This window comes from Microcebus murinus, chromosome 10 (genome assembly GCF_040939455.1).
Source record: "Microcebus murinus isolate Inina chromosome 10, M.murinus_Inina_mat1.0, whole genome shotgun sequence".
NCBI lineage: Eukaryota > Metazoa > Chordata > Mammalia > Primates > Cheirogaleidae > Microcebus > Microcebus murinus.
This window is the reverse complement of record NC_134113.1, coordinates 95032644-95059745: the sequence shown is the minus strand read 5'-3', so window position 1 is coordinate 95059745 and position 27102 is coordinate 95032644. Positions and strand designations below refer to the sequence as shown.

The window sequence follows — 27102 nt, the reverse complement described above, 5'->3', positions numbered from 1 at the left end:
AGGATTAAATTTGGTCAACCATACAAGTGCGTACAGCCATGCCCAACACGGTGAGTGCTATGTAATTTTTTAAAAAAGCAAAGGTTCAGGCCCACCTCAGTTTTGGAGAAGATGAACTGAGATGTATGAAGTGTCAGGATGACAATTCCAGCAGCATCCTTAGGGGAGGCACGTGGCCTCTGCCACTTAAAGGCGCTGGCTATGGGCAAGCTACTCGACCTGTGCTCAGCACATGTGTAAAGTGATGAGAACAATGGTACAAACCTCGGTTAAAACTAGTTACCATCAGAAAGTGCTTGAAACAGTGACACAAAGGTGCTCAGTAAATACTCAGTTTCATTGTTATAAGGAGTCCATTCCAATGTCAGCCCAGCACAGCCTCCTATAGTGAGGTATTCTGAACCACATCTCCCGTTTCTCCTCTTACTCAGCCTGTTGGTGTTGGAGTGTAGCAGACACAGCAGAGGCACATCTTCAGCAGATACCCCAGAAACAGACCCTGAGCACACCCTTGTGCGCACACAGGGAGCTCCACGTTCTGCCACTCCGCGGTGACTGGGAAACCAGAGCTCCCATCTCCCTTCAGGATGCTGCACCCAGTCCCAGGCTTTAAGGCCTCTTCAAAGCATGCCCCCACCCCCGAGAGGGGAGGGTCACAGCCACATACTGTGCAGTCGGCAGGCGGACAGCCTGGGCACACGGAGCAGTGGGGGCCAAGCGCCCTGTAACAGCGGGGAAAGCCCCCTCCGCCCGTGTTGCGTCAGCCGCTGCGGAAAGTCCAGCTGAATTCCCTTCACACCTACGCCTAGGCCAGCGAGCACCAGTGCGGAATGGAGGACAGTGAGCTGGCTCTGGACCACAGGGGCAGAGGGAAGGTCCCACATTCACATTCCTGACACGTGGAGGTGAGGGGCTGCGATCACTCTGGCAGCAGTTAAAGATGGGGAAGTAGCGGACACCCACACGTGAGGGCAGGAAAGCCCCACTGTGGTGGGAGTTGCCTAGGAAGGGCAGGGCCAAGCCTAGCTCCAGACGGCCAGAACCCTGGAGAGGCCAAGCCCAAGGGGGCAAGCCCAAGGCAGGAGCGCCCCAGTCCCCAGGGCCCAGGCTTGGTGCGGTGGTACAGGGATACCCCCTCTGAACCCCTTGCCCTCTGCCTGGGTGAGTTCCCAGCAGCGTGGGGCCTGGGGGAGCGAGGTGAGGCTGGTCCCTATCTCATGGAGCTATCAGATGAGACATCACGATCGGAGTCCTCAGTTTCGCTTGGCGGCGGCGGCGGGTCGCTAAACGGGACCGCAGTGAAAGCAGGAGACTTTCTAGAAAAAAAAACCAGTAGTCACCTTGGGGCAGGCAGAACCCTGAGGCTGGCGTCCCTCTTCATGTGGCCTTATCCTCTGGCAGGCAGGTGAGCACTGCAGGCAAGGGCAGGGGCCCATCTGGGAGGGTGGATGCAAGCGGAGAAAAGAAGGGTAGGGGAGAGAATTCTCTCGCACTCCACCCTGATGGGGGAAATGGTCCCTGTCTCTGTCTTAGACACCCTGAGAGACTCAGAGGTAAAAAATATCAGAAGTCACAGCACGAGATGCTGCCTGAGCCTGAGTATACTGACCCTAGGGCCCTGGCTTTGTATCTATCTGTAGGATTATTGTGATTTTTCAAAATTTACTTTTTTGTTGAGGTGTAACTTACACAGGGTCAAATGCACAAATCAAGGCCCCAACATTAGATAAAAATCTGCCTTCTGTTCCTTGCTAATTTTTAAGCTGCCTCTAAACCAGGGGAACCTCCAGAGCTGATGGCACTGGGAAGTTTCAGCCCTTTGGCCACGGATAGACACAAGTGTCACCCAACTGCTAAAGAAGAGAAAGCTGTCAATCTGTGCCCAACAGACTAGGTGACTCCCAATGGGCAGCCCCACCTCAACATGTGACCAAGTCACTGGCAGAGGGTCTACAGGGCTTGCCAGCTGTGGGTTGTGTTCGCCCTCCCTCCCAGCGCCACGCCAGGGGAGGCCCCTACCGGTCCCCCGACTGGGTGATGAGCCGGCGGCAGGTCTCCATCTGCACGTCCAGGCCACGCTTCATACTGCACATCTCCATGTACTCGTGCAGGTGCCGGTTCATGTCATTCTTGGCTGTGGCCAGCTCCAGCTGTGGCAGGGCAGGCAGGGCCACTGGGGTTAGCAGGCCCAGGGCAGGAGGGGCCGCAGCGCTTCTGCTCCCCCCCACCTGGAGGCTAACACACCAAGAGCACCAGCTGGGCCAGGGCCCAGGCAGCCATGGTTGAACGCTCCAATTTAAAAATAAAACAGATCGAGGCAGAAGGCACTGAATATACTATCATTTCCTCTGGTTTTCCTGAAAATCTTTTGCTTTCGAGGGATGCAAAGGTATCTACCATGCGCAGCATTCTTTTAGGAGACTGATAAGAGCAACGAGGAAGGAAGGTACACCTGGGCAGGATGGAGCAGATCATGGGATCTTGGCCGCCGCCCGGCTCACACCTTCTTCCCCTGTGCAACGCTGGTCCCAGCTGCCTCCCTGCTGCACCATGAGCCCCTCCCAGGGGTTGGCCCTGGGTCACACTCATCCCTGCAGGCTCCGCCCCTCAAGGGGAATTAACGCACTCTGTGAAGCAGCTATAAGACTCACACGGGCAGCACGAAACCTGGCTCACTGCTGATAGGGGCTCATTTCTCTTACTATTCTCTTATCACTTTATTTTCTCACAAGCCATGCCCAGATACTAAAACAAAGACTGCCACACTGACTGTCCTATTGATTATAAGATGTGTCCCAGCCTCAGAAATGTTGTACGTGGAGCCACAGGACTCAGAGTCAGGCAGTCTCTCTCCCAGCACCCATTCTGCAGCCCAGGCTAAGCCAGCACAAGATGAGGGCCAGGGACAGTCTGCTGCCTCTTTGTTTTGGGTCCAAGTGCAGTGCCAGGAGAGGCAGAATCAAACTGCATGGAGTGATCTGCCTGACTGCCAGAGCACAGAGAGAGGAAGGGAACTGCCTGTGACTAATCTGAATTGGACAGAGAGGATGGGAACTTGAAGAAAGAAACGAGTCACAGGGCCAGACAAAAGAGATGGTTGGGACAGTGACATCCAGGTTGAGAGGGTGGTGGGGTGAAGCCTAGTGGGTATGGCAGGCTCGGTTCCACAACTGGGGTTCCACTGGGATCCCACAGCAGCAAGAGGAGCAGGATACGCTGGCTGTTCAGTCTAGGAAGAAACTATGACGCCACCAGCTCTTGTTCAGATCAGCTGCCACCTACACGTCAATTGCTCCACCCTGGCAAAGCTGGTGTGGAGGGCTTGGGTCTGGAACCCATCACTCCGGGGGAGAGAGAGAAGAAGGAAATCAACCAAATACGTTGTATCAAAATATGAGGCTAGTACTGTCACCAGTAGTCTGCATATTTCCACGTCCTCCTTAATTCATGCCCTTCAAGCAGGCATGAGAAAAGGAGATGATCATACAAGTTAGGAGATATATCCTCAATGCCAACTTGAAAACCCCCAGCTCCAGTGTGAGCAGAGGTGGGTGAGGCTGGGGAGATGGAGTGAGGTGGGACAGGCAGGAGGAACTCCTCCCTACCATTCTGGGCCTGCTCCCTGCCTGTCTCAGTGACCCCGAGAGATCAAGGTTGCAAAGACACAGGTCCCTGGATGCTCCAGATGGATCCCCAGGAGTCCCCTGCGAGCCAAGTCAGCACGTCAGCCGCCCTGCCCTCCCCACTTGTCAGTCTGCTAGGACAGGAGAGGAGTTGGATGACTCGAAAACAGCTGAAAAGGCATGTTTCCATTGAGGGTGTTCTTTTCTTTCTTACCAGGTCATGTTTTACACCAGGTACTCTGGTCTAGGGCAAGAGCCAAGTAGAGACAGCAGCCCCAGATCACTGCTCTGGGACCCCTACTTGGTTGAAGGAACAGCAGAAATACCAAACCTCAAATCTACCATCCAAAAGAGGTGGGCAAGAACCAAGAAAAAAGGGGGGTGGGAGGAGTGAGGCAGGCAAACAGGAAGACGGAGATCATTTCTCCCTGGCCATGCCTTTAGCCAGTAGCATAACTCTGACTGTGCCTTTAAAACTTACCTGGTCAAAAAAAGTCTGCTTAGAGGAATGGGACTATTTGATGTGTGTTAGGAGAATGAGTATGAAGGAAAATAATCTCTCAACCTCCTTCTCAAAATGTAGCCAGTATGAGAGCAATCAGAGTATAGTAGCCCCCTATTACAATGGTTTTGCTTTCAGCAATTTCAGTTACCTGTGGTCAACTGTGCTCTAAAAATATTAAATGATAAATTCCACAAAGAAATAATTCCTAACTTTTAAACTTCACGCTGATCTGCACAGCATGATGAAATCTCGTGCCATCTGCTTCCATCCCACCTGCGATGTGAATGCTCCCTTTGCCAGCGGGTCCACACTGTCTACTCTGCCCACTGTCTACTCTGTTGGTCACTTCAGTAGCCGACTCAGTTATCAGGTCTGCTGTTGTGGTATCTTGACAGTTTATTTCCTAATGGCCCCAAAGCATGACAGTGATGCTGGCAATTCGGACATGCCAAAGAGAAGCCGGCAAGTGCTTCCTTTAAGGGAAAAGGTGAAAGTTCTCAACTTAGTAAGAAAAAAAAATCCTATGTTGAGGTTGCTAAGATCTACAGTAAGAAGAAACCTCCTTCCATGAAAATGTGAAAAAGGAAAAAAGAAATCCGTGCTAGTTTTGCTATCATACCTCAAACTGTAAAAGTGACAGCCATGGCGTGTGGCAGTGCTTTGGTACCGTGGAGAAGGCATCACATTTGCGGGTGGAAGGCATGGGCAAAACTGTTTTTTGACTCATGGCCTTGGGCTCAGTACTAGCCAAGGTCTCAGGCATCCACAGCAGGCCTGGGACATACTCCCCTCAGGTAAGGGGGAACTGCCGCATGAAAATGCCACGTGGGCTTGAAGAGAGGTTCAGAGTCAGAGAGTCTCCCTGCCTCATCCCCAAGTCAGAGCGTCAGCAAAGACCACCTCGCACAGGGCAGGACGGCTCGCAAGCAGCCGCGTCCACCCTCCCTCCATAGCAGCCTCCGCTCTGTGCTTCCGCAAATCCCTCCTGCAGCCCCTAAAGGCCTGGAGTTTAAGTTAAAGCACCAGCTCCACTTGCCACCTCCAGAAGGTTCCTCAAGGCTTGGGAATAAGCATGGAGATTTCTCCATTACCTCAAAGGCCGAGTTGAAGAAGCAGGAAAGTTCACATTCATCTCTGAGTGCTATGGCACAGACAGTATTACTAATAATAAGACAAGGACCATTATGGTATACTTATTATGAGCCAGACGGTGCACTAACCTCTGTGCGTGCATTATTTCACTTGATCTTTTTGTTTGTTTTCTTGTTTTATGAGACAGGGTCTCACCCTATCACCCAAGCTAGAGGGCAGTGGCACAATCATAGCTCACTGCACCCTTCAACTTCTGGGTTCAAGAGATCCTCCTGCCTCAGCCTCCCGAGTAGCTAGGACTACCAGGCACATGCTACCACACCTAGATAATTTTTCTTTTAATAGAGATGGGGCCTTGGTATGTTGCCCAGGCTACACTCCAACTCCTGGCCTCAACCAATCCTCCTACCTTGGCCTCCCAAAGTGCGGGGATTATAGGTGGGAGGCACTGTGCCTGGCCCATTCGATCTTCTAAACAACCCTAAAGGGGAGGTATTAGTAACTGCCTCATTTTTCAAATAAAGAAACAGGCTTAGAAGAGAACAAGTAACTTGTTACAAGTTAAGAGTGGCTGTAAATGACAGAGCTGAGATTTGAATTCATGTCTGTCTGATTCCAGAGTCTGATGCCTTAAGGGCCCACCAGAGGTAGGTACTATTGCCAAGAGATCACTCCTCTCCACAAAAGAAAGGGGAGGGCCCAAGTCTCCAGGGTCCCCCAGGGATGAGGCTGCTGCACTTGCAGCTCCACTCATGACCCACCAGGAACTGTGCCTCTTGGCTTCCACTCACGCCCTTACCTCTATCTGGTCGATGGTTTCCTGATATTCTTTCTCCCGGGTTTTGAACAGGGACTCAGTATCTTTAATTACCTTCTCCAAACTGTCTTCCTGCTGCTGGAGTAGGCAGGGGAACAAGGGGAAGGCCAACCAGGGAGGGTGCATCCCACAGGGCCAAGGCAGGGGAGAGAAAGAGAAAGTCAGGTTAAAGGGAACTGGAGAAAGAACAGCGGAAGGATGAAGGCGAGGGGAGAAGCAGGGAAAGCATGATGGCCACATGGGGAGGACAGAGCGGGGAGTGGGGAGACAGGGCATCAGGCTGGAGAGGCGGAACTGGAGGCCCCTGAGGCGGGAGGGAAGGTTACCTCTCCCTGGGCCTCTGCAGCTGCCATGGCATAGCCTGAGAAATCCTCCCAAAGCAGCAGGGTCTCCTCAGTCTCCTCCCAAGTCAGGCTGTCACAGTCGTCCTCAAAATCATACTCCCTCCTAGAGACAGGGAACCCATGTGTCAAGGAGGGCGGGGCTGCCTCCCGGTGGGGGCTGTGGGAGCTCCGGCCTCTGTGGGGAAGGGCGCTGAGGGGCTGCCGGGCGGCAGCCGCGGACTCACAGCTGGCTGAGCATGCGCTGCATCTCCTCGTTGATGCTGAGGGCTGTGCTCTCCTCCTCATCCCCATCGGGCTGGCGGGGCCCGTCACTCTCCGACAGGGAGGTGTCCTCCTCCACGGCAGCCTTGCGCTCCCGCTTCCGCCCCCCCATGGATGGGACCTTAATGGGAGACAAGTGCAGAGACTACAGAGACGAGGCCGGGTGCGTGAGGAGAAGGGCAGGGCCGGGCCGGGCAGACAGGGAAGGGCAGAAGCATGAACCAGAGGGAAGGGTGGGGCGGACAGAGAGAAAAGTCACAGTTACAATGACAGGAACAGAAACATGCGGAGTCACTGAGGGACAGACACACAGACACACACAGAGGGGCCAGGGCTGCAGGCTGAGAAGGCAGAAAAGGAAGAAATGGAGAAAAGAGAGCAGTAAGACAAGGGGAGGAGTGGCTTGTCAGGACCTCAGCCAGGTGTGCATAAGAGCTAGAGAGGAATTTCTTTTCTAAAGAAAAGTCTTTCTGATAAAATGACTTAACTAAAAGGAAGTTTCAGGCTGCAAGGAGGATGAGGACACAATGTTTCTAAAGGAGAACTTGAATCACATCCAGATCTGGAAAGCCAAGGAGAGAAGGGAAGGAGTGAAATGAAATAAAGAGAATAAGAGAAAAGGAGGGAAGAGCGAGGAAGAGAGAAAGGGGAGAAGAAATCTGTGCTGAAGAGCCGGCTGGTCAAAACTGACAGCCAGAGGGCCCAGGTGGTTTAGAAACTGGGACTGGGACATTAATAAGCTTGCATGAGATCACACTAACCAGCTTCTTCTGTGGAGAAAGCAAGAGAGAAGATGAAAGCAAGAGAGGAGAGGAAGCAGGCAGAGGAGAGAGAGGGAGGGAGAGATGGCGTTAGAGACAGCTTCCAAAACTCCTCTCCTGAGGCTGCTCCTGGCCCCCCAGCCTAGTCCCACCGAGGGCCCCAGGAGCCAGGGTAAGGACCCCGATCTGGAGGGCAAGGCCTGTGTTCTAGGCCAGCCAAGCTAGAAGCTTCTTCGCCTGCTCCACCCGCCGCCCGGCCGAGAGCTGAGGGCAGCCCCGTCCTCACCTGGAACATCTGGATCATATCCTCACAGTTGCGCTGCTGGGCCACGTCACACAGTTTGGCAGTGATGTCGATGCGGCGACAGATGTCCATATCTACCTTCATGGCCTTTTCCTGGATCTTGGTGTCCAGCTCTGATAGGTTCTGTCCAAGGAACACGGGGAACAGTGAGGAGGTGCCCAGTGCTCCAGACAAGGACTAATGAGGCCTGGCATGATCGCAGACTTCCTGTCACATCATGGGCACCTCCTCCATGAAGTCTGACACCTTAAGCAGAATGCACTTCTTCCTGCGTAGCCACCCCACAGCACTTTGCTCATACACTGGGCCTTGGGCTGCTCTGGCCACTGGCGCCCTGGCCAGACGGGAGCGCTGGAGGGTGTGGCCCAGTGCCTGGGACATGCAATGGCTCCCTCTACCATCAGCAGTCCTTACCCTCTGAAACTTATGTTCCCAGAGGGAAAGAGATGCTACTAGGAATGATGAATAGAGAAAGTATTGTAGTAATAACCACAGCTAACACCTACATAGCTGATACTACATGCCAGGCACTGTCCTAAGTGCATTATAATCTTCACAGTAATTCTGCAAAGTACGTGCTTTTATTTTCCCCACTCCACACAGGCAGATGAGGGTTCAGAGGTTAAGGGATTCGCCCGAGGCCACAGTGTGCACCAGGTGCAGAACTGGGGTCTGTGCCAGGCAGCCAGGCTCCAGAAGCTGCACTCTCACTGACTGCCCAACAAGCCCCGGAAACGAGGGAGGCTGCACCCCTCTGCGGTGCAATATGGAGACTTTCTTTCCTTCCCTTTCTCTGGATTTAGGGGATAATGGGAGAAAAAAGGAAGGACAGCAAAGAAGGGGGCAGTGGACAGGGCATCAACAGGCCAGAACCAGCAGGGCCTGCTCCTCCCTGCCTCAGGCAGCTAACGGCACGCAGCGAGCGTGGGCCAGTGCGAGGGCTGCACTCACGTTGCTCATGAGCCCCTTGAAGACTACCAGCTCAGCCTTCAACTGCTCCACCTTCGTCGCCAGCTCCTCTTGGCAGGCGTCAGCCTCTTGGGCTTCCTACAGTCGAGAGAAAACCCTGACATCAGTGGCACCGCCAATGTTGGAAGAAGGTAAAGACAAGGAGGGACAGGAAGGCCGCACCAGGGCCTCGGGGCAAAGGGGGGACACCAAGGGAAGCACAGACAGTAAGCAGGCGACCACCCTCACCTCCTGGAGCTCATTTACGCGCTCCTGCAGCTGTATCCGCACCGTGTATTCCTCTTCCCACCTGACAGACAAGGGGAAAGGTGGAGAGAATGTAGGTACAGAGCCTTTCCCTGCCCCCACGGCCCCCTGTGCCCCCTCTCTGGCTCAGGCTCAGTCCCCAGGTCTGGTTCCCCAGATGGGGAGGAGCAGCGCACAGGAATGTCTGGCGGGCAGCCGGTGGCCAGCTGCAGCTGTCGGGCGGCTCCACACTTCCTGGCAAGTGCCAAGCTCACCAGCTGCCTTCCCAGAACCTCCGGGCCATGCACCAGGAATTCTATTTAAGAGCAACTGAGGCTGTTCTGGTCCTTTGCAGTACCCATCCCTGCTCAGGCCCCAGCTCAACCAGCTGTCTGGCTGGCCTCCTTGCCCACCTCCTGCCCCCACCAGACCACCAGGTCAACCCGGCCCAGTCTCCCACCTTCAGTCGCACAGATCCGGTCTCCTGCCCGCACCAGAACAGAGCTCGTCTAGCCTGCTGCCCTGCCTCTTGTGGTACCATTTAACCCTGTAAAAGCATCTGCAGGACACATACCGCATCAACAGAGTTGGTCAAGAGCCTGGCAGGAGACACTTGAAGTCCTTCCCCCACAAGTTCCAGGAACTGCCCACCCATCCCCCTCTAGGTGAGCCACAGAGAGGTAACAGGGCTGGCCCTGCAACCAGAAGTCCCCAGCAGCATTACAGCAGTGGACATCTAAAGCCTGGGGTTACTAAGCACCCAAACTCAGAGGGAAAAGGGAAGTAGAGCATGCAACGGGGCCCATTAGTGTGGCGGATGAGAACCAGAAGCAGCACCTCCCGGGATCCAGAATTCAGAGGCTACGACCACAGCAGGACAGAAGACGCTCTTGGCCACAGGGCAGGGTCCTCGGACATGTTTCCCAGGACCAGCTTTTCACACCCCATCTGACACAATGAGCAGTGTATATTCTATTCCACTCCAGAGAAGGAAGTGGGGTGGGGACCTCCATTGCTCAGGATGTGGCCCTGGTGTCTCAGAGCCCACAGGTCAGCTGGCATAGCAGCCCTATTCATGCAAACTCATCACTCTTGCCACATTCTAGAAAGGCTTCTTTCAGTCTGAGAAAGGAGGGGGACTGTACCAACACAGAAACTTAAATATAAGAAAGGTGGTTAGGAAGTGGCAAAGAAAGCAAGAAAATTAAAATGTGAGAGATCAGCTTCTGCAACATCGATAAGTCCTGTCCTCCCCAGGCCTTCGTCTCCCTTCCTATCTCGCCTTCCCCAGTCCTGTCTCCTTGCTCCTGAGCTCCCGCCCACAGCCGCACTGCAGCAGTCCTAATAATAACTCCTCCACATCACCCTGGCCGCCCTCCCTGTGCGCAGGGTGGGAGGAGGCAGCCAGTCCGGCCACCAGCCTGCTGGCTCCCTGACCCCACTCTTCCCGGCCGAGCCACATATGTCCTTTTCCTTTCCACTCGGGCATTCTCAGCCAGACCGAGGTAGTGAGGGCCCTAGTAGCATCAGATTATATATTTTCTTAGATAAGACCATTATCTTTTCCAGGCCTTGGTTTCTTCATCCACAACACAAAGGCATAGGATGTGGTACCCTCATGCCCCTAGAACACAAAAGTCCTTGGAGGGGAGAGCAATACTGACAAGGGCACAATAACCCTGGACAAGATGCATCAGGGAGGGCAGAAGTACTCTTGGTCGCTGAACTCAACAAACTCAGGTGGAAACTTAAGCAAGGAAGTTAGCTAAAGATGAAGATTAATGAAATCTTACAGGGTAAAAAATCTGAAAAATATATCATCTGGAAGCTCACTATAATTCTATTGCTCTCCACCCAGACTTTCACACAAACAGGTTCATTTTGGTCTCCTTTTCAATCTGGTCTCACAAGGTTCCCTTAAAGTGGGCAAAATTTGAGCCATTTTTATGTATTCTGCATTGACCAAATACCTCCCCCTTCCAAATAAACTGTATACTTGAGTTGAAGAGAGAAAACAGGACCATTTCTATATTGGAAAAACTGAGGCTCAGAGGGAAAGTCCTACAAGGCAGGGGAGCTGAAAATAGAACCCAGGAGGCCTCAGCTACTTTCCAGTTTAGTGCTCAAGTCATCCGCATGCCTTCGACTAAGGACAGGAGTTACAGCGTTGCTATAAAAAGCGCAGAAGGAGGGCATCTCATTGGTGGAAGAAGAGTAACTGCCAGTGTCACGTACCGCATCAGTCTAGCTGCTGGCCCTCTGCACAGCAACGTGCCGCAGAGCGATGAGCTAATCAATCCCCACGGAATAACTCTTTGCTGCCCTGGACAGCTGGACCAAGGACAAACACTGCTTCCATTAAAAAAAGAGAAAATGCTCCTCAGAACAGCAGTTGTTCCTGTGGTTGTGGATGTATTCCAGAATTGTCCCTGTTCCACTGCTCACTGCATTAACTCCCGCAGGGCAGGGCAAGCTGGTTCTGGGTTGCACCAGAATGATGATTTTAGGACAACTGAAACCCCCAAGGACACATAACATGGACCGTAACTAAGGAAGCCAGCATGCGGACAGGACTCAAGCTCAGAAAGCCTGCCCCTCTGTGACCTGGTAGACTCCAGCTGGTGATAAACCCCTGAAGGTTGCCCTCAGATCCAGAGGTAATCTAGAACATTCATTCATTCAATCCTCACCCACTACTAAACCAGACACCAATCCCTGCTAGGCTGGGTTGCAAAGGTAGTTCCTTGGCCTGCCACAAGGGGTCATAATAGCTGGGCTGAGACAGGAGGTCCCCAAACCAAAGCCTCCTTCTGTCACCCCTTCCAGCTCCACCATGGCATGGGTCACAGAGTGTGCAAAGCACTGCCTCTGTTCATGCTCCTGTCCTGTCGACCTGGTTACCAATCATCTTAGGAATCCACTTGGGGTACAGCCAGCACTCTGGCATTACATCCCTTCCCTGCACCCCTTGGGTCCAGGTTCCTCTCAGAAAGCCAAAACTTCATCTGCAGAATGCACTGGACCCTCCCCAAGCCCAGGGTGTGTCAGTATTCCCAACTTTTCCCTACTTGGTTCTTTTGCTGGCTCTGTTCACGATTCCTCCCCCTTCAGCTCTTTACTAATCCCCACCAGCCCTATACCAACAACCTGCCCCTTTGCCTTGCCCTTCTGCTACAGAATTCTCTTTACTCTTTCTTTCCCCATTTTTTTACATACTCTAACCAATACCTTGAGGTCTCATCTTATAGAACCAGGTTTCCATCCAAGGATTCCAATGGATTGTACAGAACCTGCTTTCCATCAATATTCTTCTGGGAAACACTGGGCAGTGGCAAGATCACCCACTGCAGGGTGCAGCCCCTCCTCCCTCACCACCCCCTTCCAGTTTCACTCAGTTTCCCAAATTTAAGCTATACCCTTAGCCTCCTACTTTTGGTCAGTGTGTGAAGCTTCTATCCCAAAATTGCCCCAAGGGCTGAGACTAATAGGGACACAGTGTACCCCAGAGCCCCTTTCACGCCTCACAAAACCCCACAGTTAACACAGTCATCCAAACCCTGCAGCCTAGTCTATGAGACAGAGAGACAGCCAGAAGTATGAATCCCCCAGTGTTTTCCTCCTCCTTCCTGTCACGAGTTGGACTTCTGCATTCTCTGCATCCAATTCCTTCCAAGCTCCTCATTATACAGCGGGAACTTACTCTTACTCTATTCACCCCCGATACCTCGGAATCCACACCGACTTCCCTGGCCGTTGTGAGTGTCATGACACGGAGCCCCGTCCCCACCTCCTGGTCCCTACCTCCGTTTGTATTCGTCCCTCTCCCGCTTCACTTTGGCCAGCACGTTGTAGAGCGCGCGGATCTCCGGGGTGATGGTGTCGATCTGCACGCCGACCCCGTCGGGGTGCACCCACGACAAGCCAGGCCCTTGCACCAGAGTGGGCTCCAGTCCCGGCCCGAGCCGCCGGGCGTGTGAGAAGGACCAGATGGTGCCGGGCATGAAGCGGGCCGACGAGGAGTAGGCAGTGGAGGTGGAGGTGGAGGTGGATGGCGACGAGTGGCAGGCCGTGGAGGACGCGAGGGGGCCGGCCGGCGAGCGCGCGGGCGAGCCCAGCACCCGCGCTGAAGGGGTGCAGACGGCAGCCGGCCGGGCGCCCAGGGGCAGCCCCAGGGGCCGGATGGGGCTGACGAAGCCGGTCTGCACGGCCTGGTCGCGGCGAGCCAGGCCCCGCCGGCCCTGCTTACCCTCCTCCAGCGCCTGCTGCAGCTGCTTCTCCAGCAGCCGGTTCCGGCGCTCCAGCTCGTGCACCTTAGCCAGGAAACAGCGGAACCGGAGGTTCAGGGTCTTGAGCACGTTGATGTTGGAGCCCAGGTCGTTGCGGAGGGCCATGGCGGCAGGCGGGGCCGAGCCGGGCCCGGGCGGCGAGTAGGCAGCGGAGCCGGCCGGGGCGAGAGGCGCCGGGGGCAGGTCCCCTCCCCCGGTGAAGTGGTCGCCTCCCAGGTGGTCCCCCAGCGGGCCGGCCAGGCCCTGCTGCTCCTGCTGTAGGAGGAAGAGATTGGGGCCGAATAACGGATTCATGGCTGCGCCTTCTGCTGGGAGATGGAGACCTGTGCAGGAGCCGGGATGGAGGGCAAGCGGAAGAGCCAATGAGGCGCTCGCGGGCCATGGGCGGCCAATCAGACGCCTCGGCAAAAGGGCAGAGGTCACAGGCGGGGCGGGCCGAGAGGAAGCCAATGAAAGGCTCCAAAAGGCTGGTCCCGGACCTTTCCGGGTCTGAGGCCGGCTGCTAGCCCTTTTCTGGGGTGCGACTGCTTGGAATTCAGCCAAAGTGATGTAAAAGCCAGGACCTCCAACATCCCATGGGTTCTGATGGCAGGAAGCCAGTCTTCCCTCCACCCCTATCCTCCTCCTCTCCCCAGAGTCCAAACACCCTAGCTCTGACTCCATGGCTTTCCTCTCCTGGGGAGGCCAAGGGATCCCAGGAGCCTGAAACTGACCTGATGTCTCAGTAGTTCCCTCTCTTCAGAGGATGCCAGTCCCACCTTCCCACCTCTACCCTTGAAGCAGCAAAGAAAGTACCCAGTTCCCTCAAAAAACACTCAGTGGCCAGAGGTTGTAAAACGTGTATTACATTTCACGGGTACGCACAGTGGGGAAGCCATCCTCACAGAGGTAAGCGTTCCAACCCAGTGACGATAGCAGTGAGCCACCTCAGTCTAGTTTTCAACCATTCATCTAAGACAGCAGTGGCTGGCTGTTGTCCCTGGACCGAGATTTCCTCCTTTTTGCTGGTGGGGGCCGGCTGGAACTCAGCAGAGAAACAGTGGGAATCTGAGGCCCTTTAGGGGTGCCATTCTGTTTCTGAAAAGGCTGCTCTGACAAGTGCTGCTTTGCCTTCTCCAGCCCTTTGGCTTTCCCAAGGGGCTGATGACGATCTTTAGGCTTCGGGGTGGTCTGGGTCTTGGAGACAGATAGCACAGCAGACATTTCTGTGTCCATGCTCTTAGGAGGGGCATTCTGCTTCGCAAAGACAACTTTCTTGGAGGACTGCAATTTAGGTGATCGTTGCTTTAGCTTCCCAGTCACCTTTGGTTCCCCAGTCACTTCAACTTTTTCAGCTGGCTGACTGCTCCCCTGGAGCTTGGAGGAGGCTTGGGCCTTTGTGACAGCAGGTACAGCGGACAATTCTGAATCTGCCTCTTTGGAGATGCCATTCAGCTTCTGGAAGGCCTTCTTGGGATGATGCTGTTGTTTCTGCAATTGCTGCTTTGCCTTTGTAGACCCTTTGGCCTTCTTGGCTGGCTGACTACTGTTCTCAGACTTGGGGGTGACCTGACCCTTCAAGTCAGGTAAGTCTAGATTTGTAGGGCTGGCTGTTGCAGAATTTCCTGGGGTTAAAATTAAACAGATGGTTTGAGAAAAATGGGCCTCATCACCAATCATTAGTGGAAGAGATAAGGTAGAGATTATTAAAATATGGGAACTGCCATCTCTTGGCCAATAGTTCCACAAAATTAGGACACTGCCTAAGAGCAGATTACCTAGATTCCTATTACTAGTATCACCTGGCCTTTACTCAATCTTATTTGAACTTTGTATTAAGAGATCACTGCCTATCCTTGGGCCAAAAGCTTTTCATAGGAAGATGCGCCCCCTTGAGGACAACAGGTAACAAGATACTCACGAGATGTGAATCCTAGGGTCTCCTGAACAAATGTGAAGCACTGGACTTTTTTTTTTTTTTTTTTTTCATTTATTCCATCCCTTACTTTTTCTGTAAAACCAGCGAAGCACACACACACACACACACACACACACACACACAGATGTTGATGAAATGCAGAAAATTAGAAGGCACATTCACACCAACTAGGAACAACCTAGTGAAACATCAATGGGACTGACATATTAAATGTTCTTTTTAAGTTACAGCAACTTTTTCTATTTCTTACAGTTTTTTTTCTATATTACCATTCAAATGTGACTTTTCTACGGGCCTCATTTAAAAAGGAAAAAAATAACTTAAATCACAGTTTGTATTCTGAGCAACTCTTTTCTTTTTTCCAATTAAACCCAGAATACAGAGCTCTCAAGCTTGTTTCTGAAAACCCCACTCTTCCCCTGAGATCCAGGCCAGACTCCTCAAGATGGCTGAGAAAGTAATCTGCAATTATTGTGAGAGGCTCGGCAAACACCAATAGGTCTGTAGAGCTCTGTTCCAACTCAGTGCTGAGAATGCTGGAACAGCAGAGGTATATTATCAATATGTCAACCCTGGGCCAAAAAGAAAAAGAAACCACAACCTACATTTGGAATGCATTTAGTGCTGAACAGCTGCAGCTACTTGGTAGATAAAGGAAAAGGCCATCAGCCTTATAAGCACTTTGTTTTTTAAATCTTTTTTGTAGAGATGAGGTCTCATTATGTTGCCCAGGCTGGTCTTGAACTACTGGCCTTAAGTGATCCTCCCACCTTGGCCTCCCAATGTGCTGGGATTACAAATGCAATCCACCACACCTGGCCCATATGAACCCTTTACTGCACTCAAATGTGGTCCAGGGGTGAAGAACAACTCTAGCTGGGATGAAAGGGATCTTTCATACAAGCATGCAAAGGCTAGGCTAATGGAAGCAGTCTCACCCCATAAGAAAGAACAAAGGTGGTAATGAAGAGTGGAAAGAGCAGATCACTCACCTGTTTGGGGCTGGGGAAAAGAATTGGAGAATTTCTTGAACTTGGCAATAAAGAAACCATCCATATTGTGGGTATGAGGGTAGAAGCGTCGGGTAGAGCGAAGAGAGGGGTGGAAGCGCCTTTCTCTAAAGCGGGTAAAACCTTCCTGACCAAAGTCTAGGCCTGTAGGCACCAGCCGCACATTCCTCTTTTTCAGGGCATAGTCTACCACCCATTCATTCTCTTCCACCTAGATGTGTGGGAAGACAAAACAGAAGGGAGGAAAAAGCAGAGCTAGAGGTAAAGGGAGCTCTCAGGAGCAATAAGCCTCTCAGTCCTGTGTCCCCTGCCCTACCATGGCGGAAGCCTCACCATGATAGAACAGGTGCAGTAGACAAGGTAGCCTCCTGTCTTGGAGGTGGCGTTGACAGAGTCAATAGCACTCAGGAGCAACTCCTTCTGAAGGTGAGCACAGCGCAGGATATCCTTCTCATCCTGTCCCCAAAGAGAGATCCAGTGGTGTTGGGAGAAGAGGTGAGCAACTGACTGCCCAGAGAACTCCTCTACTTCACTTTCCAATTCCGCAAGACCCAGCCAAGGCCTCTTAGCTGGTCCCACCCCTCGACCCCTCACCTTATTAGTCTTCACAGCTGGGTCCTTGGAAATGACCCCTGTGCCGCTGCAGGGAGCATCCAGCAGCACTCGGTCAAAGCCCCCCACCACCTGGGGAAGAGGGATAGGTTAATTAAATGTTTTCTGCAACCTGCAGCGTACTATTTATTTCCTAGGGGCAAGTCTAGACATTCTGATGCCAGGAAGGGAGAGGGTAAACTGGAAAAAGCCTCAGAAAAGACAGACACCCAGAGGAGGAGTCCCACCTTGGGGAACTGGCGCCCATCATAGTGACTGATGATGGTGTTGGTGACTCCTAGCCGATGCAGGTTGCCCACAACACTTTTGAGCCGCTCAGCATTGGCATCATTGGCAAGGATCACCCCTGTGTTCTTCATCAGCTGGGCTAAAGGGAAGGTGGGCCACAGTGCTGACCAGCTGGCTCCTATGCTTCCACACTTGCTACCCACCCTCCAGCCCAGGAATCCACAAGTGAAGTCTCATCACCTCAAAGCACACTTCACTCCCAACAAGCCCCACTCCCCCCTGCCTTCTGCACAGGTTGATCCAGTATGCACTGGCTCCTCATGATCAGCAAGCCTACTGATGTGGTTTTTCCATTTTCACTGAACATCTTTCTAGTCCTACAGACTAAGTTACTTCTTTTAAGTGCTAACAGCTTAATAAAATAGTTATGCTTGCTTATTATGTGCTGAACACTATGCTACAGACTTCTAAATGTATTATTTCAACTCTCACAGCCTAAGCATAATATGATGGCCAACACAAGCACAATTACTATTCTATTTTACAGATGGCAAAAGAGAATCAGAGGCTTGCTCAAGGTCACATGGGCAGTGGCACCCCTGGCACTCAACCCAGGCGACTCCAGAAACTGTGCTTCTCATTGCCCTGCTAGCTGCCTGTATACTGTGTTCCAAGAGCACTAGTGAATCACCAACCCCATCTACCTTCAAAAGCACAGTGCAAGATGAATCCCATCTCTGCCTGCCCTTCTCATACCTATATAGCTGGTCTTTCCTCCAGGGGCACAACACATGTCCAGGATCCGCTCATGTTCCTGGGGTGCCAAGGCCATGACTGGCAACATGCTGGAGGCTCCCTGCAGCATGTAGTGCCCAGCCAGGTACTCAGGGGTAGCACCTGTGGAGGAGGACTGCTCTGTGACATGATGGAACAAAGGGGCAGAGGGCTACTGGGCAGGGGAGGCTTACCAATAGGCACTGAAGAATCATATACCACTAGTCCTGTCTTTGACCACTTGCCCAGAGGATCCAGGTTAACCCCACGATTGATTAGTGCCTGAAGATAAAACAGATAAAGATTTTAAAAACCTTATAGGCAGGCCAAGGCAGAAGGATCACCTGAGGCCAGGAGTTTGAGACTAGCCTTGGCAACATAGTGAGATCTTGTCTCCACAAAAAATAGAAAAATTAACCAGAGGTGGTAGCATACATCTGTAGCCCTAGCTACTTGGAAAGATTGTCTGAGCCCAGGAATTTGAGGTTACAGTGAGCTATGATGACACCACTGCATTCCAGCCCGAATGACAGAGCAAGACTTAGTCTCTAAAAAAAAAAAGAGACACTATCTCAAAAAACAAAACACCAACTTCGTAATTACCCCAAAACAGATGAAGACACAAAAGCATGGTCATACCAGCACTAGCAGGTAGGTCCATGGCACAACTCCTAGAGAGCTTACTCAGAATAGTCACAACAGATGCACTAAGAAGTTTCTCTCCCTCCCATTCCATCCCCTCCCATGATTCTCTTTCTTTTAACCTCAGCCTCCTAACTCAAGGTCTGAATCCAGCCCAATAGAGCAGTCTGACACCTCCTGTTATTTTATTTTCTGGAAATGGACTCTGATTTTCCAAGAAGCTCAACCCCCTCGCCATCCTAAAACTTAAATGATATTGGTTATAGCACATTCAAGATAACTACTGGATTCTCTTCACACCAGGAGATATACAATATACAGAATCATACCATGGCTTTAGAACAGCGAGCCTGGGGTCCCTGAACCCTTGGAAACAAGTTTAAGATGCTGATTATGTATGTCTCTTTTTCTGGGGTCAGGAATCACAGTTCCCCAACTGCTCAATGATCTTCCTCCAATTTCCTTGGGAGGCAGTATGTTCATCTTGATGCAGATGTCTCACCCCAAGCACAGGGAGCAGAGACTGGAGGGATGAGTTTCTCATTCACAGAGGTCCTAGGCCCTCAGCCTGCCTAGGCCTCTCTAGGTTTGCCTCCTGGGATCATGTTCATCCCAAGAAATGCTTAGTTCTGGCCAGGTGCGGTGGCTCACACCTGTAATCCTAGCACTCTGAGAGGCTGAGGCAGGAGGATTGCTCGTCAGGAATTCGAAACCAGTCTGAGCAAGAGCGAGACCCCGTCTCTACTAAAAATAGAAAGAAATTAATTGGCCAACTAGAAATATATAGAAAAATTAGCCAGGCGTGATGGTGCACGCCTGCAGTCCCAGCTACCCAGGAGGCTGAGGCAGGAGGATCACTTGAGCCCAGGAGTTTGAGGTTGCTGTGAGTTAGGCTGATGCTAAGGCACTCTAGCCTGGGCAACAGAGTGAGACTGTCTCGGGGGAAAAAAAAGAAATGCTTAGTTCTAAGACCCCACCCAGTTAGGGTGGGACAGGGGAATCCTCAGAGTTAGCAAAAGTTGCTACTTCCCTGAGATAAGCAAACCTCAAAAGCTACCTCTCACCTGAGCAAGGTCACGTCGGCGGGTTTTCAAGGTATTGGTCCGGAGGGTGATGGGCCGAGGCACCTCATTAGCTTCCAAGAACTCTACCAGCTGCAGGGGGCAAGATAGCAGGGAATAAGTTGGGCTGCTAAGGAGCTGAGTCTAATGAAGAGAGCAAGGGAGCTGAATGTCTTCCTTACACAGGGTAAGAAAGTGAGAAAAGCAGAAGAGGCATTAGGTTGGCAACCCAGTACCTCAGATAGAGGGAAGAGGTCCATGAGCTTGCTAAGCAGGAAGTCTCCATAGGAGTAATAAATCGCCAGATCCTTCTTAAGCCGATTCAGATATTCAGAACGAGACCGACCTTCCTCCCGCTGAGTCCCAAAATCATTCAGAACTCCCACTATATCCTGGATCCGCTTGTGAACTCTTTGCAGGTCTGGAGCCTGGGCATGTGGGCCTGTTAAGGAACTGTTTCAAGGTGTCCTAGGGCCTGGAAATCCTTCTCCCAAGCACCTTCCTCCTACCCCTCACTCTGTGCTAGAAGGATATCTTGCTCCATCTCCCCAGCGGGGGGCAGCACAGATGGCTCTTCCTCATCCACATTGATCTGCAGGCCCCCATCTGTCTCCTCCTCCTTTGTGGAGCCTGACTCAGGGGACACTTCTTCCTCTTCCTCTGTCTCCTCCTCACTCCACTGGCCCCTAGAAATAGTCAAGGAACAGAATGATTCCTTGGAATCAGGAACAGACCAAAACAGACACTTCCTCCTTCCTCAGCTTCCTCCATCCCAGCTGCTGCCTATTCTCCATCCTAACGGTTTCTCAAACTCACCCAGCAGCTTCCTGGGCCTTCTGCTTCCGAGCAGCTCTTTCAATGGGCAGCAACTGGAGAGAGAGACGCACGGGGCTGATAATGCAAGCCTGACCTTCTATCACCCCATGTAATACCTTCTATCCCTGTTATTTTATTTTTTTGCTAAATACAAAAAAACACTTGCTCTCAGAAGGAAAAAAGGAAGCTGAAGAAATGAATATAAGACTGGCACAATGTTGATCATTGTTGAAACTAAGTAAGGAATTACTACTCTGTATATTACTCTGGATTTTTCACATAGTTCAAATTACAGTGTATTTTCAACTGTTTATATTTTTCTCAGAGAGATATGGTCTCACTTTGTTGTCCAGACTGGAGTGCAGTGCACAATCACAGCTCACTATAACCTTGAACCCTGGGGCTCAAGAGATCCTCCCACTTTAGCTTTCTAAGTAGCTGGCATTACAGGTCCAGCCACCTTCAACTTTTGTTACTTGTTTTTTAAAATTCACAGTTAGATCATAAGTATTTCCATAATCATAATAGTCAATGTTAACTCACCATATACATGAAAACATTTGCTGAAGCATACTGGACACTTTCAAAGTTTCCAGAGTTTTTGGCAAAATGATTCACATGGTGCCTGCAAACCTGGGAATAACTCTGTAGGTGGGTGGGGATGTGGGAAAGGGGTGCAAATGGGGACTCTTTTTATTCTATACAGTTCTATATTATTTGAATTTTTCTGGCAATATAACCTCATACTAATTGTGTAATAAATAACGTCTTACTCTTTAGTAAATAAATCTTTGCCTACACTTTGGGTCATCTTCCTAAACAGAGAATTACTAGATCAAAACTAAACTTTTTAACGTTTTCAGATAATAATTGTTTTATGGAAAAAAAGTATGCATGTCTACTTCCATCGGTGAAGCAACAAGTATCCACTTTCCACATCCTCACCAGCACTGAGCATTCTAGCTTTAAAAAATGCTCTATTTGGCCGGGCGTGGTGGCTCACGCCTATAATCCTAGCACTCTGGGAGGCCGAGGCAGGCGGAGTGCTCAAAGTCAGGAGTTCGAAACCAGCCTGAGCAAGAGCAAGACCTCGTCTCTACTATAAATAAAAAAGAAATTAATTGGCCAACTAATATACATAGAAAAAATTAGCCGGGCATGGTGGTGCATGCCTGTAGTCCCAGCTACTTGGGAGACTAAGGCAGGAGGATCACTTGAGCCCAGGAGTTTGAGGTTGCTGTGAGCTACGCAGATGCCACGGCACTCACTCTAGCCTGGCAACAAAGTGAGACTCTGTCTCAAAAAAAAAAAAAAAAAAATGCTCTATCCTATAGCTCTTTCAAATTTGCAAGTGTGTTAAGAGATAATGTCAGGCAGTAGATGGAGCACAAAAATCCGTTTCCTCTAGTTAGGTGTACCCTTGTCACCAAGGGATATAGTCTCAAGAATCTGGATCCCTTTCTGAATACCTAGAGAGGTCAATCTCACCTCTTCATCCTCATCCGGGGAGTCAGAGTCAGCTCCATAGTCATCTACCATATCAGCATCACTGTCCTCAGAGCCCCAGAGGTCCCCCTGGTTGACCACACCATCTTCTTCAGAGTCTTCCTCCTCCTCTTCCTCATCACTGCCATGGGTTGGTGCTGGGCGCTTCTTTCCTCGAGCAGCATTAAATAAGGACTGGGCTCCCTTCTCACCAGCTGTCTGGACAGCTCCTGTAGAGATCCCTAAAGATTTGAAGAAACCTGGACTACAGGTTTCTTCAAATGGCAGACACACATTCCCCTACCCCACACCCTTGAATCCTGTATTTTTTTTTTTTGAGACAGTCTCACTCTGTTGCCCAGACTAGAGTGCCGTGGTATCAGCCTAGCTCACAGCAACCTCCAACTCCTAGGCTCAAGTGATCCTTCTACCTCAGCCTCCCAAGTAACTGGGACTACAGGCATGTGCCACCATGCCTGGGTAATTTTTTCTATATATATTTTTAGTTGGCCAATTAATTTCTTTCTATTTATAGTAGAGACGGGATCTCACTCTTGCTCAGGTTGGTTTGGAACTCCTGACCTCGAGCGATCCTCCCATCTCAGCCTCCCAGAGTGCTAGGATTGACTACAGGTGTGAGCCACCACGCTCGGCCTGAATCCTATAATTCTACCACTCCGAATAGCCTTTTTGGATGTTCCTTTCATTCCAAAAGTGCTTAGCAACTTCTTCCCCATCCAGGACCTACAGGACTCCTTACATAGTACACAGCTCCTATTTGCACTGACCTTTTGGTAGCTTTCCAGCCAAAAGTTTGGTCCCATGAGACTTATATCTCTTAGGGGCTTCAGTAGAGCCCAACCTCCTCTTGGCTGCTCTGAAAAAATATAATAAGGGAATAGGAACATAACTCCAGGCTCTGCCATTTCCACTCATTGTAAACATGAGTCCACAATTAGCCCTCTCCATCAACCATGTGGCTAACGATGAGCAGTACCAATTTAATCTGACACCCACACTTACCTTTTTCGAGCACGACTAGACAGCCTCTTAGAATTTTCATCACCTACCATAGTAGAAAAAAAGAGGCAGAATAGGTCATGGAGAAAAAAGAAAGAGAAACGGGAGTGGAAATAAAAGAGAATTAGTACACTAATCAAAAGGAGTAGGTTTAAATCTCAGCCCTGCCATTTAACAATTGTACTCGAGTTAACTTCACCACTCAGCATATGCTTCCTTAACAGTGCTTCCTCTACAGAACTCTAAAATGAAGTGATACACGACCAAGAAGTTCAGTATACTGTCTAGAACCTGCTAATATCTCAACAAACTGCATCTTTTACACAACACCAACACTCATTCCCTGTCCAGTGTCATCTCCCACCAGTCTTCCATGAAGACTACTCACCATGTGAGAGCCAGACCTGAGCTTTCCCATTTCCATCTCTCCAAAAGGCAGTTCAGTGACTGTCTTGTTCCCTGCCCAACTTCCTTACCTAACTTAAGATAAAACCCAAAACCCAGCTTATGATAAACTTTTAAAGTTATGCACGGGATCCCTTTTCCTCTTAACTCTCAATGTTAAACCATGCCTCTCCTTGCATGGGTATTTGTCCTGTCGCATCTTCCCTAAATTCTAAACGCTGATGACAAGGAGTGTTTCATTCACACTTGCTTCCTTTTAACTCACAAAGAAGATTCCACTTAAACAAAAAATGAACAAAGACTAAAGCAGGGAAAGGGTTATGATACAGAATGGCGCAAGAGCTAGGGGATCAGAGGACCAAAACTGACCCTTACCTGCAGGCAGGAATCTGGTGAGTTCTGTCTCAGCACCCTTCTGTTTCCGAGCCTTCCGGCCGGGACCGCGCTTCTCCTTCTTTGTAGGGTCCAACTTGCGCCCCATGGTACTGGGAAAAAGAAAAACGGGAGAAGTGCATGTTGGAAAACAGCGGCAGAACGCAGACTTAGCGTAGAGTGGGGAGGGGCACGGCCTCGTCTCAGCACCCCGACACCGCTCTGGAGGCCAGACCAAGCCGCCCTCCCGCCCTGAGACCCAGGTACCACGCCCCTCTCCCTGCGTCCCAGACCGGGTCAGCGCTGCCACCCTTCGTTCCCTGACTTCCTCCAGACTCACCCGAAAGCGGGTTCAAGCCAGAGAGAGGCCCTCCGTATGACGCGCAGCACTCCACGTGCACTCCGGGCTTAGCACTCGGAGGCCACACTTCCCGGAAACGCTCCACGCAGGCGCACAGAGCGCTTCCGCCTCATGGCCCCGCCTCTTCCGGTTGCGACCAGTCGGTCGCAGCACCCGGAACTTACGGTCGCCTTGGGAACGCGCGCTGAGCGAGCAGCGGGTGACCACCTGGGGTGGAGGGAGAAGTGGGAACGCAAGCATTCTCGGCTTGACCGCCCTTTTCTCAGGGAATTGGCTTTTTGCCTGACGGCCGGTTTCAGTCGGAAAAGCTGGTGCCTAGAAGCCGGACCCTCCCCGCCAACCAGGGCACGACAGCGGGGCCCCTGGCATCCGCCGCCCTAGGTGCAGCCTCCAGATCTTGGAACTCCGCCCGGCGCAGTGGCTCACGCCTGTAATCCTACTACTCTGGGAGGCCAGGGCAGACGGGACCGCTCAAGGTCAGCAGTTCGAAAACACCCTGAACAAGAGCGAGAGACCCCATCTCTACTAAAAATAGAAATTAATTGGCCAACTAAAAACAAATATAGAAAAAATTAGCTGGGCATGGTGGTGCGTGCCAGCTATTTGGGAGGCTGAGGCAGGAGGATTGCTTGAGCCCAGGAGTTTGAGGTTGCTGTGAGCTAGGCTGACCCCACAGCACTCTAGCCCAGGTGACAGTGAGACTCTTGTCTCAAAAAAAAAAAAAAAAAGATCATGGAACACCACACCACTTACCTCCTACTCCCAACCCTTTGAATTGGAAAGTCTCTACCCTGTTGACGCCACACTCCTGCTCAGCCAGTTAAGGTTCCCCTCTGCCTAAGTTCACACCTAAGTTCACATTTAGAGGTCAGGAGAGAGACATCTTGCATCCCAGTTTGGCACAATTTAGCAAGAAAAACCTACCCAGCCTTCCTTCAAATTAATACTAAGCTAGCGTCTAATAGGTGTAAAAAACTGTTCTAAGCACTTTAGTGGTTTATCTTCACATCCCTATGAGATAGATGTCTTATTTTGTACGTGCAAAGTCTGCAGTCCAGAAAAGTTAACTTGCACAGAACCATTAAGGGGCGAAACAGGCAGTTTTGCAGCCTCTCATTTTCCACAGGGGGTGGTCATCCTTGGTCGGGTGCACAATGGGCACGTGCACACAGAACACAACTCTTCAGTGGTCTATCAGGACGTTGAGGTAGCCTTAGTTTCCAATTACACAGGACACAGGCTCCTGCCCTACACACTCATGCACCTGCACCTACACCCACACTGAACCAGAGCACTAAAATACAAGGAAACTTTTATTTTCAGTTTTCATCAAGAAATTTGCTGTGGCTTTTTATGCTTTTGGTTCTTTTTCCTTTTTTTTTTTTCCACTTTATTTCGTTCTAGCCGCTCAGTGGCTGGAGCCGCTGGGTTCCTGGTATTAAAAAGATGCCAACAGAGGTAGCTGTGTCTCGCCCAGGGGCCCAGCCCACTCTGAATACCCCCCCCCAAAAAGGAGAAAAGAAAAGACAAAATAAACCAACAAAATAAAACCAAAAGGAGGAAGAAATTCAGATCATTTTCTTCAAGCCTGGCAGGAACCCACAAGAGTTTGTGTGTAACAGACGTTACTGTGGGAAGAAGCCAGGTCCAGAAGGCCAGCCCGCCAGCTCCCTGCAGGTGGCGCCGGCGCTACTGCTGCATGTCTCTCCAGCAGGAAGGGCACCACTGCCCCTCACCCCCTCCCCTCCCCCAATGCATGGGGGCTGTTCCTTTACAACATGGAAGATGGGCAGAAGGAAGGTGAGGGTCTCTCAGGCCCCCAGGGGAGAAGCTGGGACAAGAGAAAGTGAGGAAGGTCACTGCTCAGCGGTGGAGGTGGTATCATCAACCTGGATCTTCACTGTTGCTGGGCTACCTATTGAGAAAGAGAGCCAAGAAAGTCAGAATTCCAGACCACAGGAATCTACCCCACCCCAAGCCCAGTATGTAAAGCTAGGGCAAAGCTACAAGTTCCACAGTGGTTCTGTGGGAAGAGCTGGCACAAAGAAGAAATCATCCTACCTGCTGTGGGGTAGGTTCAGGTGCCCGGTTTGCCAGGCGGCTGAGAATGTTACGCTCTGACATCTGTAACCTCACAGCAACTGGGGGAATTCGGGCAATGGTAGCTGGCAGTCGAGTCACATCCGCTTTCATGTCACTCAGCAGTTCTTCCAGCTGCTTCAGAACTGCATAGGGGAAAAAAAAGGTGGTGAGCTGAGATGGTCACAACAGCTCCTTCTACCCTCGTAGACCAGCTTGCCCCATGGATTCTCAGTGACCAAGTTACTGTGATGTGTTACTGTCTTTTGACACTGAGTCACTTGACCAGCCTCCACTGTGCTCAAATTCCTATTCCTTATATTCCAGTTCTGACTATACATGAATCTGTGCTTTTTAAAGACCCTTATTTTCCTTTGCTCTCTATTGTCTGTATTTCCCCCACTTCTTGAGAGTAGCTTATTCCTGTTTCTTTTTCTCACTCTTATCTTACCTCTCAAACTTCTGGATCTGTTTCTCACTTCCCACAGCTTCATTTTTCCTCATTCTTTTCCTCATTTCACCCTCCTCATGATGTTTTACTTTAATTAGAAAGAAAATGTGGAAAAATGTCTAGAATTTGATGGGATCTTAAATCACCTGAAGTTACCTCTAAAGTATCCCAGATGGAACTATATTCGCTTTGCTTTCTATCTCAAGAACCTGAATATATTAAAGAGGCAAGAACTACTGTCTATTTATTTACTGATATTAACTTCCCTAGGAGGATGACAAAAATTCCTAGCACACCCTTAAGCTCCCAGATGAAAGGGCTCTGAGAAAGGTTTGGAGACAAAAGGTTTCCGTTAGAGGAGGTAGGAGGATGAATCAATCAGCAGGAGGCAGGGGAGCCACTGGCTACCTTTGTGCAAGACTGCATTGGCTGGCTTGTTTCCTGCCATTGATTCCTTGGACAGGTGCTGATGACTTTCCGCCAAACACTCCACCTCAGCAAAGCGAGTGTTCAGGGCCATGGAAGGGTGAGAGGGGTCCTCTGACATGTTCAGGTAAGCTGCCCGGCGCAGCTGTTCCTCAATCACCAAGGCTTGTTCCAGGAGCTGGACAAGGGATAAAGAGGAGACAGGAGTTGGACTGACACTCACTTTGCTCACTGCTGATGGGCCTCTCAGTTTAC

At 51.0% G+C, this 27102-nt stretch overlaps 3 protein-coding genes across 10 annotated transcripts in view; all 3 read right to left on the bottom strand.

The window, feature by feature from the left end:
• Positions 1-319: 319 nt before the first annotated feature.
• On the bottom strand, positions 320-13539 carry IFFO1 (intermediate filament family orphan 1). Of its 3 annotated transcripts, XM_020287673.2 has the most exons (10): positions 12703-13538; positions 8905-8965; positions 8659-8754; positions 7690-7830; positions 7404-7412; positions 6606-6787; positions 6364-6484; positions 6020-6115; positions 2020-2150; positions 320-1316 (listed from the first exon to the last, which is right to left on the bottom strand). In XM_020287673.2, the coding sequence occupies exons 1-10, from the start codon at positions 13479-13481 to the stop codon at positions 1211-1213; spliced, it is 1722 nt and encodes a 573-aa protein (XP_020143262.1). In that variant the 5' UTR covers positions 13482-13538; the 3' UTR covers positions 320-1210. The 3 variants fall into 3 exon arrangements, with proteins under 3 accessions (XP_020143262.1, XP_020143271.1, XP_020143270.1); XM_020287682.2 differs by lacking the exon at positions 7404-7412 and having other exon boundaries at positions 6020-6112; positions 6606-6763; positions 12703-13539; XM_020287681.2 differs by lacking the exon at positions 7404-7412 and having other exon boundaries at positions 6606-6763; positions 12703-13537.
• Positions 13540-14010: 471 nt separating this feature from the next.
• NOP2 (NOP2 nucleolar protein) lies at positions 14011-24017 on the bottom strand. 2 transcript variants are annotated; one of them, XM_012760458.3, is made up of 16 exons: positions 23871-24017; positions 23534-23643; positions 22757-22799; positions 22522-22610; positions 21737-21975; positions 20249-20301; positions 19967-20118; positions 19669-19868; positions 19436-19525; positions 17924-18011; positions 17712-17852; positions 16955-17094; positions 16710-16799; positions 16449-16571; positions 16098-16326; positions 14011-14791 (listed from the first exon to the last, which is right to left on the bottom strand). In XM_012760458.3, exons 2-16 carry the CDS (start codon positions 23637-23639, stop codon positions 14139-14141), a joined length of 2436 nt encoding a protein of 811 aa, XP_012615912.1. In that variant the 5' UTR covers positions 23640-23643; positions 23871-24017; the 3' UTR covers positions 14011-14138. The 2 variants fall into 2 exon arrangements, with proteins under 2 accessions (XP_012615912.1, XP_012615913.1); XM_012760459.3 differs by having other exon boundaries at positions 21737-21963; positions 23871-24016.
• A 1169-nt stretch (positions 24018-25186) lies between these two features.
• Positions 25187-27102, bottom strand: part of CHD4 (chromodomain helicase DNA binding protein 4) — a 33227-nt gene continuing 31311 nt past the window's right edge. For all 5 annotated transcript variants that reach the window (XM_012760448.2, XM_012760449.2, XM_076007736.1 and 2 more), the window contains 3 exons: positions 26830-27025; positions 25953-26116; positions 25187-25806 (listed from right to left, as the gene is read on the bottom strand). In XM_012760448.2, the coding sequence (XP_012615902.1) occupies positions 25789-25806; positions 25953-26116; positions 26830-27025 (378 nt within the window). In that variant the 3' untranslated portion in view covers positions 25187-25788. The remainder of the gene's footprint in view (positions 25807-25952; positions 26117-26829; positions 27026-27102) is intronic.